General features: G+C 31.3%; 1 protein-coding gene across 3 annotated transcripts in view; it reads left to right on the top strand.

The window, feature by feature from the left end:
* Positions 1-22,768, top strand: part of MBOAT2 (membrane bound O-acyltransferase domain containing 2) — a 149,089-nt gene extending 126,321 nt beyond the window's left edge. For 2 of the 3 annotated variants that reach the window (XM_003757883.4, XM_023494644.2), the window contains 6 exons: positions 4,207-4,399; positions 8,267-8,370; positions 13,091-13,155; positions 13,767-13,899; positions 15,110-15,261; positions 16,394-22,768. In XM_003757883.4, coding sequence (XP_003757931.1) covers positions 4,207-4,399; positions 8,267-8,370; positions 13,091-13,155; positions 13,767-13,899; positions 15,110-15,261; positions 16,394-16,619 — 873 coding nt within the window. In that variant the 3' untranslated portion in view covers positions 16,620-22,768. The remainder of the gene's footprint in view (positions 1-4,206; positions 4,400-8,266; positions 8,371-13,090; positions 13,156-13,766; positions 13,900-15,109; positions 15,262-16,393) is intronic. The other variant, XR_004231857.1, reaches the window with a different exon arrangement.
* The last annotated feature ends 510 nt before the right edge of the window (positions 22,769-23,278 follow it).

Here is a 23,278-nt window from a genome sequence, read left to right as displayed (position 1 = left end):
AAGACTTGATGCTGGAAAAGAATAATTTTCAGTTATCTGGAAAGTTAAATTATGTGAATTAATTATTTCATTCCCTGATTATGTTCAATAAATGATGTATTCTGCAGTCTTATTTTATATAAAGAAAAATTTGATAATCTGAGAAAATAATGTGAACTGTGATTTCAATGTCAGGTTTTTATCTTGATTGCTGATCAAGGATAATAACCTTCCTTTGGAAGTGCTAATTGGGCATTTTTTTCACTTTTAAAATTATTTTAAATAGTGTCTGATTTGTCAATCATCAACTTAAGTTGACTAGCTGTACATTCTTTTTCCTTATTTTATGTGTCAGTACATAAGTGTGATTTCTTCTGGTAAAAAAATTGATGTTAGCCTTTGATAGAATGAACGTAATTATTATCACAGCTTATAATTTTGATTGAGGCAGTATACATAGTGGATAGAGAGCTTGACCTTAGAATAAAAAATTCCTGGATATGTGACTTTGAATAAATCCCTTAACTTCTTACTGCTCCCAAGAAACTCTTGAGGACTAGATGACTGGAAGACTAAGAAGCTAGCAGTATATGCATTCATAGGGGAAATTCCTTACTGCCTATTAAGCCAGAAGTCCTGCCCCAAAAACTTGGTAGAAATTTAATTTTGACAAAAATTAAAATGTTTCACCTTTCACTCCAGTTCTATGGAAAAGCACTTTTCCTGCTTTTTCTTGAAGAGGAGGTATAAATTTCTCTAATGAATAAAATTTAGGAGAAAAGGATTGTTGGTTATCTAATAAATTCTAATTGAAACTAAGTTCCTTGACGAACTTACTTCATTTTTCCTTCAGGACCAAGGTGCTTGACTATAGTAGCTGCTTACTAAATGCTTACTGCATGATTGAGTAATTTAATTTATTGATGAGATCCTTAAGGTTTTTTGTTGTTTTTTTCCCTATTTTTCTTGAGGGAAAAAGCATTTTGAAATTCAGTGGTATAGCTGATCAGATGATTTAAGGTTACAGCCCAACTCTGCTAGCTGTTTTACATTGGGAAAATCACTTTACTTCACCTGAACTCAAGTATCTTTCTCTGTAAAAAGAGAGAATTGTTGATCTCTATGCCTCTTGACTGCTCTAAACCTGTGACCCTCTCTGATCTAGGTACCAACTTTTATTTGTAGACAATTATTGTGGACAAATATTGTATATTTTTCTTGCAGAAAATGTTGAAGTTCACTTCGAATAAGAGGAATAATGTACAAATTAGTTTAATTTGATAACTTCTATTCTTTGAGTCTTTTTTTTTTTTTTTTTTTTTTTTTTTTTGCTGGACAGTCTCACTTATATGACTTCATTAGCTCTCAGGAGTTCAGACTAACATATTATAGAGTACAGTGCCAATAATATAGTTGATGCTTATCACCCAACTGATGCTTAATGAAGTTATTGGACAATGTTGTGCAATAAAAAGTACACAGAATTCAAAGTCAGAGGGCCTGGGTTCAAACGTGAATCCTGTTTTCTTTAATATTATTACCTGTGTGACCCTGAGCAAGACCTGTCTGGGCTCCATTTACTCAGCTGTCAAATGACAAAGTTAGAATGGATGGCCTTTGAAATGCCTTCCTGCTCTAGATCTAAAATTAATCCTATGATCATGAGAGACTTGTTGGTTATTCTTCTCACAAAAAAAACTACTCCCTAAAAAAATCTATATTTATACTTCTTCATTTCTCAGACCATTCTAATCTAGCTTCTGACTTCACATTTCCATTGAAACTACTTTTTCAAAGATTACTAAGAACTCTTTTGTTGTTGTTGAGGCAATTGGGTTTAACTGACTTGCCCAGCATCACACAGCTAGAAAGTCTTAAGTGTCTGAAGTCGGATTTGAACTCAATTCCTCCTAATTTCAGGGCTGGTACTCTATCCACTTGTGCCATCTAACTGCCCCAATGGACTCTTTCTTAAAAAAATGTTTTTACAAAGGAATATTTACTACAAAGGTCTATAGCAGGAACAAACATACTAATAATTTACCCTCCCCTTATTGCCTGAGACATAATTTCTCCATTGTGCTTCTCTGTGGAGGGATATTTATTTGTTCTTTTTATGAGTTCTCATTCTTCTTAACTCTGTCTGTGCATCTAACATTGTTGGCTTTCTCATTTTGAATACTCTCTCTCCTTTGCTTTCATGATGCTTATTTCATTGTAGTTCTTATCAATGTGTAACTACTTGTTTTAGTTTTATTTGGATCATTATCCTTGTTCCATCTTCTACCGCTGGCTGAACAGCAAAGGTCTAGACTGCTCATTCTTCTCTAATCTTTCCATACCTTGTCTCTTGGTGGTCTTATCAGCTCCTATGTGTTCAGTTATCTCTATGCAAACAATTTATAGGTGTTAATATGCAACTCTAATCTTTCTCCTGAGTTTTATTCTATGAGTATTAACTCATTTGTTGTTCATCACCACTTGGCTATCCTGTAGGCATCTCAAATTCAACACATCTTAGACAGAAATTGTTTTTTCTCTAAACTTATTATTTCTCTAAAATTCCTATTTCTGGTAAAGGTGCCATCATTCTTCATCACCCAGTTTTGGAATCTCTTCCTTGGCTGTAGTCTTTCCTTTTCTTCCTCATTTCCAGTTTCTTGCTTGTTAATGTTATTTACACAGTTTATCTCTCATCTGTCCCCTCCTTTGTACTCAGTTACCACCCTAGATTTTATTATCACCTCTTCCTGGACTATTCCAACAGCCTCCTATTTGAACTTCTTGTTTCTTGTAAGAAAATCTAGAAACTTGTAGTTTCTTCCTTTACATAGTTGCCAAAGTAATCTCCTTAAAACCAAAGTTTGTAAACTCTTCAGGTCTACTATTCTAGTCATATTTTATGTTATTTTCATTCATGTATTATGTGTCAGCCAGTCTGCTCCCAATTTTGCTTTTCCTACTAACAGCATTCCTCCTTCTGTCTCCCTACCTTCTCAGAAGCCATTGCTTTTACATGAAATTCACTCTGTCTTTTCCTTCATCTCTTATAGAATTTTTGGCTTCCTCCAAGGCACTCCTGTGCTCACCTCCTGCAAGAAACCTGTTCTGATGGTCTAGTTGCTAATCCTTCCAATCTCCTCAAATAATTTTCAATATATACACATACACACACATATATACAATCAATATATCAATATATGTATATACATATCTATGTTTGCATAGAACAAGAACAATGCAAATCCCTAGAGATCAGAAACTATTTCTCCTTTGATCTTTGTATCTCCAGCACCTAAGTGATGTCTCACACATGCTTGTTGAAAACTGGATTGGGTTGGGTTACTTTTAAACTCTGTAGAGGACATTGGCCATTTCAATGTTGAGCATTTTTGGTGTACTCTTGTTTTATTCTTAACATTGATTAGGATAGATCAATTAATCAGTTTCTATGGCTGCATTTATCAAGTAATTTTGAATGATTTTAACATATGCACATGACATAGTGTTTTCATATTTGGAACAGTAGAGTATGTTGGTATAAAAATTCCTAAGAAGTAAGCAGCCTGTGATAAATCTTTTTCATAGATTATTAAAGCTAGGGAGAAACCCAAATAAATTGCTTAATTCAGGAACCCAGTTAATTTAATTAACTTGCTCAGGTTTACATAGAAACAATTGATGTCAGTTTGAACCCAGATAGCATTTTTCATCATAATTTTTTTGTATAACTAAATCCTCCTCTCCCCTTTTTAAAAATTTCTTTGGGTTACAGACTTAGTAGTGGTATGGCTGGGTGAAAAGAGTATGCACTGTTTGATAGCCTTTTGGGCACAGTGCCAAATTGCTCTCCAAAGTAGTTATATCTTTTCACATTTCCATCAGTTGTGCATTTATGTTTCAGTTTTTCTACATCCCATTCATTATTTATTATTTTCAAAAGGATCACTTTTAAAAATTTCTACCATAGTTACAAATATAACTCTTGAAGAGTGTATTGGAGAAGGAAGGAGTAGGAATGTGATTTCAAGATAGTCTCAACCTTTTCCCTATGCACTAATTAATTATATGTATGTGAAACACAGGTTTTTTTTTTTCTTTTATGTACCATTGGTTGCTACCCTACAATATTCCCTTCCTATACATGTTAGAAGAATTGTAGATTCTTCCCTTTCCAGGGAGTTGAAGTAACTCACTAAATCTTTTATTTTGCTTTGTGCTTTTCAGGTTGCAGTACTGCAGAAGCTCTTAATCTGTGGACTTTCCTTATTATTTCACTTGACTATCTCCAAATCATTACCTGTAGAATACAACATTGATGATCATTTTCAAGCTACAGCTTCACTTCCAACAAAGGTTATCTATTTGTATGTCTCACTTATGGCTGCCAGACCCAAATATTATTTTGCATGGACTTTAGGTAAGTTACATTTAAAACTACTTCTATCAGTTTATTTTGTGGTTGAGAGTGCCATCTTGAGGATAATGACAGTTACTTTTAAAATTAGAGTCAGAGAGGTTCTTGTAGAATCTTGTAAAATCTTATGTTGTAAAAATGAGTTTTCACAGTTGTTTTGAGTTAATTTTAGAGCCTGTGGGCAACTATTTTTTAAAAAGCTAATTTTTATCCAGGTTTCTAGTCACAACATGATTTCGTATGAATTTGGATTTATTTTTACAACACAGTAAAGAAAGTTTGGACATTTGTATTTAACTTAATCCTTCTGATTGATTTATTAAACTGAATTTACTATAATTTGGTGCTTAAATATTCAATTTGGATTGACCACACTGTTGTAAAATAAATTAGTAATTTTTCCTTGATTTGATACCAAAAAAATTCTCATTTATGGAAATTAAAGCAAAAATTTTTGTGATAAAATGCATATGTACCATTTGGTCATATTCTGTTTTCTATCTTATGCTTTCTAGTTACTAATGGAAGACTTTAATAGTCACTAGATTGCTTAATAAATAAAATTGTATTTTCCCCTTAAGCATTGTCTGACTTTTCCAATTGAAACCACTGTATTCTTTGGCAAGTAACTTGCCTTCTTTGAGTCTGTTCGCTCACATGTAAAATTCAAAGGTTGAAATATGTGACCTTTAAGGTCCTTTCAAGCTATTCTCTTAATAAGCCTCATTTTTTCAAATGCCATTTATTCTTTGATGTCTAAAGTTTTTCTTCATTGAGGATATTTATTATCCTTCTATTTTTAATAAGTACCTAGTTATTTTAAAAAATACAACATTTTTGCTGTTGTTTAAAAGTGTTTCACCAAGGACATTAGATTTACTTGTGTATTAATAAGCCATATTTTAGCCATAGTAACTATACTTAATGGTTTTTGCAGCTAGAAAAGGTATAGTTTTAGGGGATTCTTTTTTTTGGACCAGGAGTCAGGAGGATCTGATTTAAATCTGGCTTCAGACACTTACTAGCTTTGTGAACCTAGATGAATCACTTAACAACACCGCCTGCCTCGGTGTCCTCATTTGTAAAATGAGGAAAATAATAGTACCTTCCTTCCAGTGTTATTGAGATAATATTTGCAAAGTTTTCTGTAAATCTTAAAGTACTATATAAGTGCTAGTTGTCATAATTATTTATAACTAAGTGGAATTATTTATCAACTAACAATTCCTTAAAATTAAGTAGAGAGTGAAATGATGAATGATATTCTTTTTTCACTTATCTCTCCATAAAGAGATGCTACTAAGAAAAATAGTATACTTCAGCAAAAAAATCTTTTCGTTTTCAAATTTCAAGTGAAGTTCTCTCTATTTGTAATAGTTTTGTCTTGGGTCACAAGATATAAGATATCGATCCTGTGTTTGAACTGGGCAAATTTTAACTACTTTTCATTATAATAATTTTCTTTTGTACTGTATTTCCCTATTTAGTTTGTAAATTCACAGAGGGTAATATGTTTCTTTTTAATTTTTGTATACCTGGTATTCAGATCAATTTCCCTATAGGTAGATAAACCCTCTGGGACCTGGCAATTTGAACTTCTGGGAAATGAACATTGAGTGTCCCCTGCCCGTTCTCTCTTCAAAGCCTCTTTAAAGGCTTGATAAACTGAAGGGAGAAAAACTCACATTATATATCAGAACTATGGTTCCCAAAAGTCCATGCCTTCAGAATCTTTCCCTGAAATCTGAGAAATTAGTACTAACAGCCAGTTCATAAATGTCTTTAGAGAAACTATTATTAACTGCACACAGGATTGGTCCTTAATAAAGCCTACTTGGATTAATAAATAAATCAAATTATTAACCCAATAGAGGGTTAAGATAATTTATAGGCCATTTTGGATTTGCATTCAGTAGATGGTCTATTCTTAGTCTGTAAATGAAGCATATGATTTGTCTTTAGAGGTCAATTTTTTCTATTTTTACCAAACAAATGAATTTACTTATTATTTTAATTTTTACAAGTTAATCAGAGATTAAAATACTCTCTTTTCTCATATGGATTTTACAGTATTTTTAAAGGTTCTTTTTGGTTCTTGTAGAATTTATGTTATCAGCATGATTTTCAACAGTAATTCCTAAAAATATCTAAACTTAACAACTTTTTTCAACTGCCGTCTTTGCAATAAGCATATTATTACAATCCTGGTCATGTAATATAAAGTAAATACTGACTTTGATTTAGAAATGAGCATTTATCTATATCCTATAATGTTGTTAAAACTAGTATAAGAAGAAATGTAGCCCATTTGTCAGAACACAGGATTTTTAAAGAGATCAATCTGTAGGTTATATATGATAATTCTTTGAGGCTATTCTCTTAACATTTTCAAACCTATCAGTGTTGATAATATGTCAGTAATACAACCTAAACTTATGGAACTGTTGAGAACATCTGTTATTTGTCATAAAGAATTTTGTTATCTCATTGGCGTCATTGTAGTTTTATAAAATGAGATTCTATTTATTTTTATCAGTATTTTCTAAATTATTGCAGTGCTGATGGTAAAAATTTTTGCAAAATGGTTCACAAAACTTATTTTTAAATTAGTGAGTTTTAGGAAATGAATAATAAATAAAAACTTACTTGCAATGAGTTGATTCCTTCATTTTTTCCTCAAAATATTTAAGATTTCAAAAGTAATTGTGATTGGAAATGCAGCCCCAATTAATGAATGCTTAGTATGATGCTCTATCTTAACTAGTCAAATCCCTGTTATAAATGAGAAACTGAAGTCCAGAAAGGTTGACATGCTGTTGTTAGTAAGTGCATACTCATGGGATCATAGATTTACATTTAGAAAGGATCTCAAATATCATTTAGTCCCGTGTCCTCATTGGGCCTCAGTTTCCTCAACTGCAAAAGGAAGAGATTGAAATGGCCTCTGAAGTCCATCTCTAAACTTATGATCCTTTGGTCAACATTCCAGTCCTACTTCTACTATTTACCGCAACCTAGAGAAAGTTATTTAACTTATCCAGATTTCAGTTTCTTCTTCTGGGGAAAAAAAATCTACTAGATGCCTTTTTAAAAGTTCCTTCCCACTTTATCTATCTGTGAATCCTAGGGGAAAAGTGATTTGCTTAAGATTATACAAATAACTTAGTATCAAATTATTCAAATCTGTTAAAATGTTTTCTATTTGTTCTATTTGTGACTTTCGTTTCCAAGACTTCTTTTTAAAATGCGTTTTCTGTGTACTAAGAGCAGGTAGGGTGAATAATAGCTATCAGATAAATAAAATATTAAATAGGCATTATTATCAATATTTTATTATTTTGCTTATCTTGATAATGTTATATATGTGTACATATATGCATATTCTGTTATTTTGTTACTATCTTTTTCTCAAGTCACATGCCTTAGACAAAATGCTGAGTGACACATATTCTCTGAACCATTTTCTCTTTCATGACATGTTGGGAAATAGATCTTTGGAGGCAGCAGTTTCCTCTGTTTTTTTCAATATATAAGACTAAAATTATTTGGGAAAAGATTATATAAGCTAAATATTAAGGACAATTCATACATGGACTATATTGATTATGGTGCAGAATGAAACTAATTATGTTCTAATAACTCATTTATGTGCTTCCCTATTTCTAAAAAATATTTTGAATGAACTTCATTTCAAGGGCATTGCTTACCAATCATGTTATTTCAACAGAAAAATGTAAGAGTATATATATGTAAAACTGGTATTTGATAAATTGTGGTAATTGTGGAATGGTATATAATGGTAAATCTTTCTTGGGATAATATGGCCACTAGTAACAATAACTATTTTTCATAAACTCTGTTTCAATACAGCTGATGCTATTAATAATGCAGCTGGATTTGGTTTTAAGGGCTATGATAAAAATGGACAAGAATGTTGGGATTTAATTTCCAATTTGAGAATCCGACAAATAGAGGTAAGTGAATGATAAGTAGTAGGCTGGTACATAGTACGTCATATAACCTGTCTTATAACTTCAGTTCTAATATCCTAAGGGTAGAGTAGAAGTTTTGGGGGGAAAAAGACACATTAATTCATTTCCACAGTTATTGCCTAACAGCATATCACTTCAGTAGTAAAACGTAAAGAGAATTATAATGAAATAAAAGTAGAATAATAATAATCTGTGTGTGTGCCGCATGCGCATGCATCTTAAACCTAGCAGGAACCTTGGCTTCCTTATTTTACATCTGAGAAAAATAATACTCAGGTGTGGAAGGACTTGCTACACTAGTAGTACTGGAACTCAGGTCTTTTTACTCTCCATTCATTGTTCCTTCCATTCCACAGCACTTCATCTACGTTGTCCTTTACCCTTTAATCTGTTTCTCACCTTTCTTTCTCTGCTCATGCTTTGCTGAACTTCAAACCTAGTTTACCTACATCATCTCCCTTCCTGGTTTCTATTCATATGCTGCTTAATTACAATCACCTGGGCTCTGAAGGTTTCACAGACATTCTTTTTATCTTTCTCTGATTTACTGTCATCCTCCCCATAGCAACCATTACAAACTTTTTTTTTTACACTTCCTCGGGCCTCTCCCTTGATTTTGAAAGAGTAAATATCAGAGTTCAATAGATAGGAGGGATCCCACAGACTAAAATTCTACAAAGAAAAACAACCCAAAAGCATAGGAAGGCAAGGACTGACCTTTGTGCTTTTTTTTGTAACCTCAGCACTCAGCACCGTGCCTTACAGATAATAGGTGCTTAATAAATGCTTATTGATAGACAGACTGACTGACCCCAAAGAGAAGAAATCCAGTACAGAGGAATAATAAAAGTTGGAGTTGCACAGAGGACTCTCCCCATCCAGCTCATATTTTTACAGGAACAATGGAAGTAAGAACAGAGATCACAATCAATAAAAAGCATAGCATTATACTTTAAGGATAGTACCAGAAGTGCTAAAGCTCAGATTAAGTTTAGGCAAGAAAATCCAAGGCTACAAAAAGAGGTTTTGTATTGTTTTTAAGCTATATCAGGGAAAAAAGATTATAGAAAAGATAGGAATACTACTCGGGGTGGATGGGACAATGATAATTGATAACAGAAAGAAAACAAATCTGTTTTCTCTTTTCTCCACTAAGGAGAATGATTCTTGATCTAGAAAGGACAGAACAAAAGTGCTTGATAGGCTAAGTAAGAAGATAATAAAACAACAGTTAGCTGCCTTTTTTGATGTCTGGTCACCTGGCCCATAGGAACCTACAAGCTTAAGTCCTGAGTGATTGCTGACTGAAGATCAGGGAGAATGGATGAGAGATATATCAAGACTAGAGAAAGGCAAATGTATAGTTCTCTCCCACCCAAAAAAGTGGAATATGAAAACTATAAAATATTGGCTGTGACTTTTATTTCTGACAAAATTATAAAATAGATCAATAAAAAAGAAGGATAGTGAACATCTAAAAAAGGAAGTGGTAATCACAGGGAGCTATCATAATCATGAAAAACAAGTCAGAGTAGACTAACCTTCTGTCAGAAGTGAATGATAAACTTTTTGTAGATGGGTGGGAGTTTGAGCCTGAGACCTGAAGGAAGCCAAGAAAATTAGCAAATCAAGCTAAGAAGTGAAAGTGAAAGAATCCTAGACATACATAAGGGAATAGCCAGTGAAAAGGTGCAAGAAACAACAAGGAAAACAACAAGAAACAAACAAGGAATCACAGAACAAATGGAGAAGGGTTAGATGTATGAAAGTTGAAAAGATAAAAAGGGGCCAAGTTATGATGGGTTTTAAAAGCCATGGTGAAAACTCATTCCGTAAGAGTCAGAGGAAAATGTGAGGAGAACTGGTAGTCAATAATTCCCTATTGACAGATATTTGAGCAGTTTATCATCCACTGACATTTGTTTTGTTAAGAGCCTAAATTTCTAACAACTCTTAAAACCATGGTAAAAGTATAAGTAAGTTAACAATTCAGTTGGGGTTTTTTGTTAAATATATTTATATATTTAGGTGTCTTGCATCTGAGGTGAGTCACTCTTCATTTGTCAGATGATAAAATATTATCTAATAGCTTGATTTTCGATTCTGGCAAAATTTTGGAACATATTAAATAGCTAATTATTGAATGTCTTGCAACGGAAGTTATAAAAAAAGAAAATTTGGCATGGAATCATCAAAAACAGGCCATTTATACTAGATCAGCCTTATTTCATTTTTTTGACAAGGTTACTAAGTTAGTAAAATTCTGTAACTATAGTTCAACTAGATTTTAGTAAAGCAATTGATAATGTATTTCATCTTTTCAGCTTTTATTTTGGGAAAAAAAATACAGTTGAGCTAAATACTGTTTATAATAAATTAATTTGACCAATGTTTTATACTATTTATCAAGATAAGATAAAAATGGATACATGATCTAGATATAAAGGGAGATATTACAATGAAATTTGAAGAACATGGAACGTATTATCTATCAGACATATGGATAGGTAAGCAGTTTATGAACAAGAGATTGAGATGTTATGAGATATAAAATGGATTTGATTACATTAAATTTAAAGGTTTTATACAAATAAATATAATTAAGGTCAAAAGGAAAGCAGAAAACTGGGGAAAAATTATAGACAGTTCTTCAGATAATAAAGGTCTCATATCTCAAATAAATAAAAGAACTTTTTCAATTAAAAATGCAAGTCATCCCTCAATTGATAGTCAAAGAGCAATCTATAGTCATATGAAAAAAATGCTCTATTATTATTGATTATTCATTAGAGAAATGAAAATTAAAACAATCTAGAGATATATTTTACCACCTATCAGATTGGTTGAAATATAGTAAAAGAATGAAGTGCAAATGTTGGAGAGAATATGGAAAAATTGGGACCTTAATTTGTTGTCAGTGGATCTGTGAGCTGATTCAGCTATTATGGAGAGAATTTGGGGATTATTCCCAAAGAATTATTAAACCGCCTATATCCCATTTGACCCAGCAATACCACTATTAGGTCTGTTTCCCAAGATGATTAGGGAAAAAGGAAAAGAATCTACATGTTCTAAAATATTTATAACAGCTATCGTTATGGTAGAAATTGCAGGAATGCCCACTAAGTGGGGAATAGCTAAACAAATTGTGGTATATGTTCATGATGGAATACTAATATAAAAAATAATGAGTTCAATGATTTTAGAAAAGCAGGGAGAGAATTCCTTGAAACAATGAGAACCAAAATTAGCAAAATTAAGAGAACACATTATAAAATAACAGCAGTGTATTGGTTTAAGAACAACTTTGAGTAACCAAATCAAACCATTATAAATCGCCAAATTAACAACAAATATCCTATGAAGAAAGATGCTGTTTGCATTGAGAAAATATTTTTCTCTCTTTTTGTCTCTGTCTCTGTCTCTCTCTCTCTCTCTCTCTCTCACACACACACACACACACACACACACACACACACAGATTTGTATGTAATGGTAACCTTCCCAAAGTTTTGGGGGAGTGGAGAGAAAAAAATGTTGCATGATAACTTTGTGGTATATTTGAAAGGAATAGCAAGTTGTTCATAATGGATCTGCAATTTCACTTGCAGTCCTGTTTTTCTATTCCTTTGTTAATGGACATGTTTGTTTTATTTCAGAATAAAGTTCAGAATAATAGTTCAGAATAAAATAAATAAATTTTTAAAAATAATTAAATGAATTTGAAACAAAGAGAAGTCATTAATAGTTTGATATCAGCTTGAAAGGAAATTACCAATTAATATGCTCCAAGGATGAATGGTTGCATCAGTATTATTTTACGTATTTCTTAACAATGCTTGTGATAAGGGCATAGACACCATACTTATCCAACTTTTCATATGGTAGGCTGGGGACATAGCTAACATACAAGAAGCCAGAGAAATATATTAAAAACTCTTGGCCAAATGAAACATTAGGCCAGATCAAATAAGATTAGATATGTTTTTATTTATACATATATATGTATATATATAATATTAGGATAATAGGAATAAAATCTTAATAAGGTTCAAAGAATCAACTTTACAAATGTAAACAGTGAATGGGTAGAATTCATCTGAAAAAGACTTTGGTTTGGTTGCTGTTTTATTTGTTTTGGGCTTTTTTTGTGAACTACAATCACTGTGTATGATAACAGTTAATATAAAATGCAATTAAGAAAAGTATATGAGTTTGAGATAATTACATTAGTAAGTATATGATAGTAAATCATTGAATATTTATTAAATGCTTACTATGTCCCAGGCACTATACTAAGCACTAGGGATACAAATACTAAAAAAGAAAGTTCTTGCTCTCAAAGAGCTTACAATCTAAGGGAGGAGACAACACAGAAAAAGCAAGCTGGAAAATAAGGAAGTAGTATAATGGTAGAATGGGGTGGAGAGAATAGAATGGGGTATGATGAAAAAGTCCATAGCTTATTGATTGAATTGTTGCTTTCTGTGAATCTAGTTTAAATAATCTATTATTAACTTGATGCTGCAGTGTTCTGAAGAGAGTGTTGTATACAAGTTACAGATATAATTTGCATAGAAATTCATTTTCAATTATAAATATGTTTTAATTAAATGCATAAGTTACTTCAAGTGAATAAATATAATCTATCTTTGGGATTTATTATTTTTCTTGGTCCAAAATAATAACATTTTCCTTACAGTTTTCAACAAGTTTTAAAATGTTTCTTGATAACTGGAATATTCAGACAGCTCTTTGGCTTAAAAGGTATGTGCTTTTAGATATGTGATTCCTATCAACCCAGTCTTTGTTAACATTGCATTTTTATCCTTTGAAAATTGCTGATTTCTACTCCTTGTCTAAATTAGTAGTGTCTTCCATGTTTTAAAATTATTAATGCTTATTCAGATTTTATGATTTGTATAAAAGGGGGTGATTTTTAATACCACATTGATTTTTGAGGACCAGTAGAAGCACTGCCTTCTTTTTAAGAAAACTTAGCAATAACAAATAATTAACATAGACAGAACAGATATACCTACCATTTATAATTTTTATATTTAAAATTTGTTTTGTAAAATATAAATAAAATTACATAAAAAGTATGCATCATCAATTCACTGAATATTGCATTTAGTGTTATAGTATGTTAATTAAATAGATGGAAATTATTTTTCCAAATTTAGACCTTCCTGAAGTCAAGTCCCAGGGTGACAGAAAGTTATTGGTAGAAGAAAGATGTGCTTGATCTTAGGATTCTCAAAAAAAAAAATTCAGATTAGTTATTAGGAATGACATGATAACATAACATTTATGTGGTATTATTGCCATCATCATCATTCTTATTTATGTATGTATCTTTCCCCTTGTGTTCCTAGGGTCTGTTATGAGAGAGCCTCCTTTAGCCCAACCATTCAAACTTTCATCCTTTCAGCCATTTGGCATGGTGTATATCCAGGATATTACTTAACATTTTTAACAGGGATGGTAATGACATTAGCAGCACGAACTGTGAGTACTTATGTGTTTCAAAATCACAGTATTTTTTACCTGTAAGATGTTGGAAAGGACAGTTCAGTTTCATCTTTAAAAATATGCTTCAAGTGATCACTTCATGACCCTATCAGGGAGAAATATCTCTGCTTTGACCTTACTAGTTGATGGGATGGCATATTTTCCATTAACACTATGCCCTTTGCATCAGATGGGACAGAGGAATTGCTTCTGTCTTACAAAGACTTTTAAATCTACTGGGAGTTACATATATATATATATATATATATTTTTAATGAAAGGCAGTCTGAAGAGCTGCAACAGAGGACCCAGTACAAAATAAGATTTGAAACAAGGAGCCCTGCTTCCTACCTTTATAGTGTTCTGTGCTATGAATGATCACAATGGAGTGGAGTTAATAAATACTCTCTTGAACACAAAAGGACTTAATTTTTATTTTGAAGGAAAGGAAAAACGTGAATTGGTAAAGATCCACTCATTTAACAAATATTGGTTGAGAAGTTGATGCATTCAGTGCATTGAACTAACTAGATGTTAGAGAGATGAAAAAATAAGTAAGGCATAGGCCCTGCCCTCTGCAATTTTATACTAATATAATAAAATTAGAACAAGTTCATAAGACCAGCAATAAGGTTCATTAAGATCAGAGAAGGGAAGAAATCATGACTGCTTTGTGGGGAAGAAGGACTATGGAGAAGTAATAATAGAAGAGCAGTAGAAAAACATGGTCAAACCTACATTTAAAAGATCATAGAACATTCTGACAATTACTAATACACATTGGGTAAATTAAAGAACCTATTTGAAAGATAGATATACAGTATAAATATAAATAAAATATGACTACTTTAAATGAAACATAATTTTCTTAATTCTAAGAATTTTGATCTTTAGATATATGATCACCTTCAAATTGAAAAAAAGGGGGGGGCCTTCTGAGTTTTTGTGCCCTTGAAATATTTTTCACTATTTCTTTAAAGGTAGTTAACTGCATCTTCATTTCTTGATTAAAATTATAGTACTGACATGTAATTCAATAAATATTACTTGACAACCTTAGAAAGCATATGCTCTGTTTTTAACAAGGTCAAAATATAAAGAATCTGTAAAGACTTTTATTAGCTGTAATAGAAAAGCATCTTAGATATGATCCATGTAATTTACAGAAGAAAATTAATACTTTTGCTATTGTGTTTTTGTCTTTCAGATGAGAAATAACATTAGACATTACTTTATTGAACCTCCAGAGGTTAAATTATTTTATGATGTCATAACATGGATGGCAACTCAAATAGCAATAAGTTACACAGTGGTACCATTTGTACTTCTCTCTATAAAACCCTCTATTTTGTTTTTCAGGTAAGTTTATCTTTTTAAAATATCTTGGTGAAGTTGGTTTTAAAAAATACTTATTTTAATAAGAAACTCCTTGGAAATGAGAAAGGATAGATAATCTTATTTTAGCCACATTATTTACATCTGTATACATTATCATTATGTCTTTTAAATATGATAGGACTTCTAAGTAAAGGTGTAGGAGTCAATTTTCTGAGTGGAGAGATTTTCACCAAACATTGGAAATGAGCATCTAGTCATGATGAAAGGAGAAAAAAAGCTGTGTAAACTTTCTATGCAAGATCTTGAAGATTTGGGACTTAGCACAGTTCCTGGAACATAGCAGGCACTTAAGAAATGCTAGTTAGTTGGTTGGCTAATCAAGTGATAAAATCAATTTTACTAAAAATAAAATAGTTTCCTCTATGGAAAGTCTACCCCTTTAAACCAAAGAATGAATAATGCTGTTTATAAGATGTATGTTTTCCATTTTCCTAACTATCATCATAAGGTATGAGACATCAAAGAACTTACTCTGAAAAATTATTTAGCTAAATTGTTAAATTTTAATCATTGTACTCAGGCAATGTGGACTGGATTTTGTTTCCAAAGTCCTTTTTAATGACGTTGCTTGTGCCTGATGGCATTTGGTTCAAATCATGGCAATATTTTAAGAGATTTTTTTCTTTAATATATTTTTCCATTTGTCTAATTCATCAAAATATTACATTATTATTATTTGTTGAGTTTGCACAATCCTCATAAAATTACATTCCAATTTGTTAAAAGTCAGTTTAGATATTTAAGAATGGTCCAGGTTAAAGTTTTTGATAGTCTGCTTTGTCATTATACTGTCTTTGAGTTACTATTTGAGTATTTCCTAGAGTAACAAGGATTCTTTGGAAGTACTTTTAAGAAGATCTAGTTACCCATAAGTCCTTTTTTTTTTTTTTTTTTGGCTATATTTAGTCACAGCATTATGTCCTTAACTGGGAACTAGAATGTGATGCTTAATAGCATGCTTATATGCAGTCCAGGTTTATATAATAGTGTTTTTAGTAGCAATAACTTAGCAAATAAAATAATGACATCTTCATAGTATGTATTTATACATGATTAATAATTCAGATTTTGATGAAGTAATTTTTTTTTTTAGCTCCTGGTATTATTGCCTTCACATTGCTGGCATCTTGGTAGTGATCTTGTTGCCGGGGAAAAAAACTATCAGAGGAAAGAAAATACAGCAAGAAGACCACCTCTCACAATCCAAAAAAGTAGAGGAAGAACAAAGTCTTTTGGGACAGAACAGTTATTTAGCAACAAATAACGTCCGCAGTCAGCAGAAAAAAGTAACTCCCAGATATTCAACACTAAAACAATGATGGAGAGAATATTAAGCTGGCTATTTTTCATGTCTTCAGAAAACAGTTTTAGCACCTTTTACAGAGGTTTGTATTCAACTGAAACAAAATTAAGTGACAAAATGGACATATATAAATATAAATATATACATATATATATAGGGAATATCTTGTATAATAAATAGACTGCAAATAGAGTGAATTAACCCCTCCTGTGCCATGTCCCTGTGGGTCATGCCTTATATGAAAATATTTCTATAATTTCAATGGGCACTCAGGACTTCAACGTATGTCCATAGGGTCATATGGGTGCCCTTTGATGAATGTACGTTGTATATCCTAAGGCACTGAGGGGGGTAGAAACAATTGTGTCAATCTAGATGAAGAGAGGGAAATTTAACTTTTCCAGATAAATGCTTTGCCTTAAAACCCTCTATTTACTGAAATAATTGTTTCTAAATGGTATTTTCATGTTTAATATTTGTGTAAAAAGATGATTTCAGATATTTAATGTTAAATGCAGTAAAGGAAATTAGAAGAGAGAATTTTAATCAGAACGTTGTAAATGGTTTGTAAAATGCAATAAACATCTCAGTATTTCGAGGGTTTTCTTACAATTATCTCAAAACAACTTACGTAAATTGCAGAGTTGTAAACATTACCAATGCCAAAATATAAGTAGCCTTGATTGGCTGATTTTAATTATATTGTTTCAGTCAGATTGAACCCTTCTTAGAATATTTTTCTTAGACATATAATTTAAATATGGAAAATCGGATATTTTGAGTTTTTTTTTTTTTTAACTTTTTTTAAAAAAAAGAAAACAGTAAGTGGACCTTGCAATTAGAGACAAGTTGGCAATCATAGGACCCAGATCAATAAATTGCAAGTACGTACCAGGTGCTCAGCAGAAGTGCTACTTACCCCCTAACATGTCTGAATTTATGTTATTATTGTGTTTAGAATATTCACAGATTTAATAACTAAATTTCTTTAGAATTTTTAAAATAAAGCTTATCAGGCATAAAAACCTATAGAATTAGAAATAGATTATTAAATGATATAGCTAAAACAGGATCATGGAAGTAAGTAAAACATTTTCACTGGGTTAAATATAAAAGCAGGTTACCTTAGGCTAATTATGGACTATTTAGCCTCTGAAATATAACAGCCTAATTCATGTTTTGAAAAATTTAAGGGGATTTATATGACTGTTGGTAGAAAAGATAAACCACATCTTTAGAAAAGCTTACACAAAGTAATATTTAGAATTATTAGATAGTGTATAAAGTATTGTCATTTAGCACCTTTTAATTGGAAATTCTCTAAGTACAAAAATATGCTTTTATTTTTATTTTGGACCATTTTCATGTGCTTCCCCTAAATACTACAACATTGTCATTATTCCCAAAAGCCATATAATTCTTTTGCATTAATTTGATCTTGGTTGTGACTAAGAAATAGCATATAATTATTAATTTTGTACAAGGACATTTGTCAGGAACCATTAAAAAACCATTCAGGCTCCCTAAATATTGTAATAACAGGGCTCCTAATATATGGAACTGCTGAAAAAAGGAAGAAAGATGTGTTTTCATTTTTTCCTGACATTTTGTTTTGCCTTACTTTTATTAAATGCAAACTTTTTACATTCACCAATTCCTTTTTGATAGATTATCATGTACAAATTATGATTAACAAATTGAGTTAAGGGCACAGCCTAATAATGTGGGAATGTCTGAAGTAGTGCTGGATTTTGTAGTGGTTTTTTTTTTTCTTTTTCAAAAAAGCAAAGAAAGCTAAGACACCTGCCATTCAGCAGGTCCTAATCAGCAAAAATGTACAATTGCCTTTTTTTTTTTTTTTTTTTTTTTTTTTTTGAGCCTTAGAAAAATATCATAGACTGCCTTGGCTCAGTCTTTGTTGAAGCGTCTTGTTTCACATCTGTCTGGAAATGTAGGTGGGGCTGGCCCTCTCCTAAGAATTTTCCAGGAAGAAATGGAAAATGAAAGCATATTGAAATTAAGATACAGAGAGGACAGAAATGAATGTACACAGAAAGACCAGTTAAATTTGTTGGCAGAAGAGTTTTACCTTAATGATGAGTATGGCAGAAAACCTAAGGACTCTCTAAGAAGAATTATTAGAGTATTGGTTTTATTTAGACCTTTCTGGCTAGTGGAAAACACAAGCCTTGTACCTAAATAGGGAGCAGAAGGAAGCTCAAATAATCTTTTTATTTGTCTGCCTTGCCCTTAAGAAAATAATAAATAACCAGCATCCATTTTAGTTTGACATAATTTGTTTGCAGACTCTGGAAGATTACCTAACCAAACTGCTCATTTTACAAGTGAGCAAACTGAGACCCAGAAACATAACATGATTTACCCCAAATCACAAAGCTGTAGAACCAGAACTGTATTTCCAATTGAGTCCTCTTTCCATCCCATAATGTTTCCTCCCTCACTTTAGTAGGCTGCTGTTTTATGAGGTTCAGTCATCATTTGTCTGTATTATTAAAATGAAAATTTTTTTCATTCACTCAGTTCCTGCCAAAGTAAATAATTTTTTTTCCTCTGGTCCAGGACAAATTATAGCATAGACCTTTGCTTCAGAAAGATCAGTGGACTTAACTGGTTTCTAGCTTCTATCTTGGTTTCTAGCTAAAAAGAATATTTCATTCCCTGTCAAAATAGAAGAGCATTAATGCCATATGTATCCCCATCACAGGGCCTGGCTCTTGATAAGCAAATATAACTAAATATTTGGTGATTAATTATTTGTGGAATGTTATAAAGATTAATGTGTTGACTGTTTCTTTTGGAGGATTATACGCTAATGGGCACTTGCTTTAAAAAATAATTTTAGCAATAGTGCAGCTAGATTTTATTTTTTCATTTCTTAAACTGGCATTAGTGAATTATACACATAATTTTTACTTTGTGGTGATTATATACAAAATATGTAAAATGCATAGTTTAAATTTGAGGATGTTAGATCTTTAACTATTCTTACTATTTCTCTCCTTGTTTTTATTTTTATCGTGCAGTTAATTTCTATTGTAATTTAAATGAGTAATCAATATATTGATTAAAATAACTAAAAAATCCATCACTATTTTACACAGTTCGGTTCTCTAATTTTGAAATAAACATTTTCTTTGGAATGAAGGATAATAGAAAAAATAGATGTGTCTGACAAAGAACATGTCCCTTCATCTCATGCCATCAAGATTTAGGTTTTTTTAACTCTTATGGTCGTGTGTGTGTGTGTGTGTGTGTGTGTGTGTGTGTATGCACAAAGCACCATTTTTCTCATCTGTAAAATGAGAATATTAAATTGGGTGAGTTCTAACGTACCTTTTATCCCTGAAGATTCCGAACTTTTATAGGTTCCTATAGGTACCTATAAAAGTACATGGCCAAGGGAACACTTAAGGAAATACAGCACATTTATATTATTATTGTCCCTTAGTATTAGTAAAACTAAAAGTCCAGAGATCTGTGTTCTTATTCCTGGTTATTTGATTAATGACCAGTGTGACCTTGGGCAAGGCACTTAAATTACTTGAGTTTCATTTTTACTCATCCAAAACTACAGATTTTGATTAGCTAGTAGCCACTAGTCCTTTTTCAGTTCCAAAATCCTAACATAATGTACATAGAGGGACTGGAATGCTATGGATAGAATCAGCAGGCAAGTTTTATAGATATGTATAAGAATATAAACTGCTGTCATTGTATTCATTTAATATCATGAAATAAAAATTGTAACTGTGCAAAAGGTTGTCATGGTAACACAGGAAAATTCTTGAGCGCAGTGAATCAAAAGGCCTGTCATTGTAACATTTCTGCTGAATAGATCTCTTAAAATAATTCACTAATAATACATCAATTTGTATACATCAGAACATGGCAGATTTTCCTCTTACTTTCTCTGCTTTCCCCCCTCCCCCTACTTTGTATGATTTTGAATCAGGAAGAAAAAAAGTAACACTATATCCCTTTTCTCCCTTTCCCCATTGTTTTTATTACCCAAGAAATAGTACCAGTTAATTAAGTGTTTCTTAAATTATTTCATTATAAATTATTTAAGACATGTTTCATTTCAAGATTATTTTTATCATATTTCAAATTGCAAGAAGTTCTTTACTTGAATAAAATGAAATATTTACCATTAATTTAAATCAGAGAATTCATATATTAGGGTTTTTGCAAAGTTAAATATTTAATTTTCAATATTTATAATTTATATGCACTTATTTTAAACATAAATGGAAAAGCTTGAGAGTTCATACAATTCTAATATATATTTATTTAATTTTCTTCTTGCTACCAATTGTTTGTAATTGTTCATTCATAAGTTTTCCAAAGTATTGCATTACCATCAGAAGATAAAAATAACATAAAAGAGAAGTAGTTTGAATAGTACATGTTATTATGGTTTCAACTAAGGGCTTGCTCAGAGTTTTTAATTATAAACTTATATTTTAAGGAAGTTTCTCAGTCATTAAAATTCCATCCAAGCTGAAAAGTAAAATATCAGATTAAGTGTAGAATTTTAAGGAACACTGTGAAATTATTCCTTATGACCCTTCCCTACTGTATAATCATCTTAGGTTAAGAGTTAATTGGAAATGTATTTCATTCTGTCTGTTTCTTGTACAAGTAAATTAGTGATTTTTCCTGATGTGCAAGAAAAACAATTACTTTCAAAAATAAATTCTCTCGATAATCTGAGCATTCGGAATTTAGTATGTCACAAATTTTAAGTCCCACACCTCCTATTTATGTTTGCATATTTAGTATGATAAAAGTATATATTTATAATTGTGTGTAACATATTCTTTTAAAAGAAAAAGATTTATCATGTTGTATTTTGTAATCATGCCCTCATAATCAATGATTTAGCTGCTTTTATCTAGGCTATTATTGTGTAATAGAAATAGCCAATTTGGCACATTGGCTAATGATTTTAAAATAATGTTGTTAATAATTTTAATCATTTTTTAATATTATGTAAACCCAAGGGTGTAGGACTTGAGGAAGAAAACAGTTTTCCAAAGTATAGCCTCAATGCATATTTTTTACTTCAAAGCTAACTTTTGTTATGTCTTTAAAACTCTTTTATTTTGTGTTTTAACACTACAATTTAAAAGGAAAAAACAAGCTATATAATGTAAAAATAATTGTGTAAAGGCCCAGGTCAAACACATTTGCCACATCTGAAGACAGAATGGTCAAACAGAATACAGAGCAGTGGAGGAAATAAGTGATTTGTCCAAATCCTTCTAATGGAGAAAGAAGTACAAACTATCTTCTGGACAGTATCTGCCTCCTGCACAATCTCTACTCTAGAATTATCCCTCTTTGAGAAGTTAGTTGGTAACAATCTTCTGTGTTGTCTCTTTAGTGGAACAATTATTCATTGGTCAAAATGCCTAACATAGATTTTTGTTGATCTGCATAAGATTCCTCATTTTAAGCTTATTTTAAATCTTAAATTTAATCTGATTTGTCTAGAAAAATAAACTTGTTTCTAATTTTTTTTCATTTTGAATAGAAAGTTGACCACCAAATAGTCATTTGTTCCAGTCCAGCACACAAAATTTATATTAGATCAGCTAGAAAAGAATGATCTCTGTCTTCAAAAGGGCCTAACAGAAAGCAGAAGGATTGAAAGCAAAAACTCATTCAGGGAACTGAGGATGCTATAATAAATTGTTCCATTTGAGAATTTAAAATGTGTAATTAATTTAATTCCTGTTTTGGTTCTACTTTAAAGAGTTTTATGTCTTTGCAGAAGAGAGATCCTTTCACTGGGGGAAAGAAACAATTCTAGCAGTCAATATTTACAGTATTCCTTTTCTTACCTTTCCTTGTTGATATTAGAATACAGTGTCTGTGATTTTAATTTTTCTTATTCTAAAATATATTTTTAATAAAAGTGTTATTTTTCAACAGATCCACAAACCTAGGTGTTGGTGATTGGTAAATTGAAAATACCACTGTTAGCTACACTGTGATGTCATTTTAATAATTATCCATTTCTAGTCTCTGTCAGAGCTGCACTGGTAGCATACTACAATGTTTTAAAGGTGTTTTTAACTTCCATATAAATGTTTTTCTAATTTGTGTGTCTTTAAAATTGATTAAACAATAGTTTAAAAATGTTTGAATGTGTGTACTAATTTCAAAGTCTTCTGAACAATAGCAAGATAAAGTCCTTTAGTAAACTTTTCTGTTCAGCTTATTACTAGGCTTAAAAACTTTACCTGAGGTTATCATAAATGATCCATGGACTGGATATTCACAAGTATAAAGGGATATGTTTGTTTTAATAAAATGGTATTGCTAGAAAGGATATTCACAAGTATGTTTTAATAAAATGGTATTGCTAGAAACATGAAAATTTTTCAAGGATTCAAAGTTTAAAAAATGAGGTGATTATTAATGACTGCTCAAGGTACTCTCATGGTTTACATTCAACCCTTAAAAAAGTATATTAAAAAAATCAATGCTTTTCCCAAAGTAAAAGAAAGATTTCATCAGGAATATCTTAATATGTGAACAATTATGAATATAGAACTGTCATGTCTCTCAGTAAAGCTCATATCAAAAGGTAGAAACTATGTGATACAATATAAAGAATACAGACTGTAGAGTCTGGGTTTACATCTC

Source organism: Sarcophilus harrisii, chromosome 2 (assembly GCF_902635505.1).
Source record: "Sarcophilus harrisii chromosome 2, mSarHar1.11, whole genome shotgun sequence".
NCBI classification, from domain to species: domain Eukaryota; kingdom Metazoa; phylum Chordata; class Mammalia; order Dasyuromorphia; family Dasyuridae; genus Sarcophilus; species Sarcophilus harrisii.
Note: the sequence above shows the minus strand (reverse complement) of the source record. Positions and strands in the feature narration are given on the sequence as shown.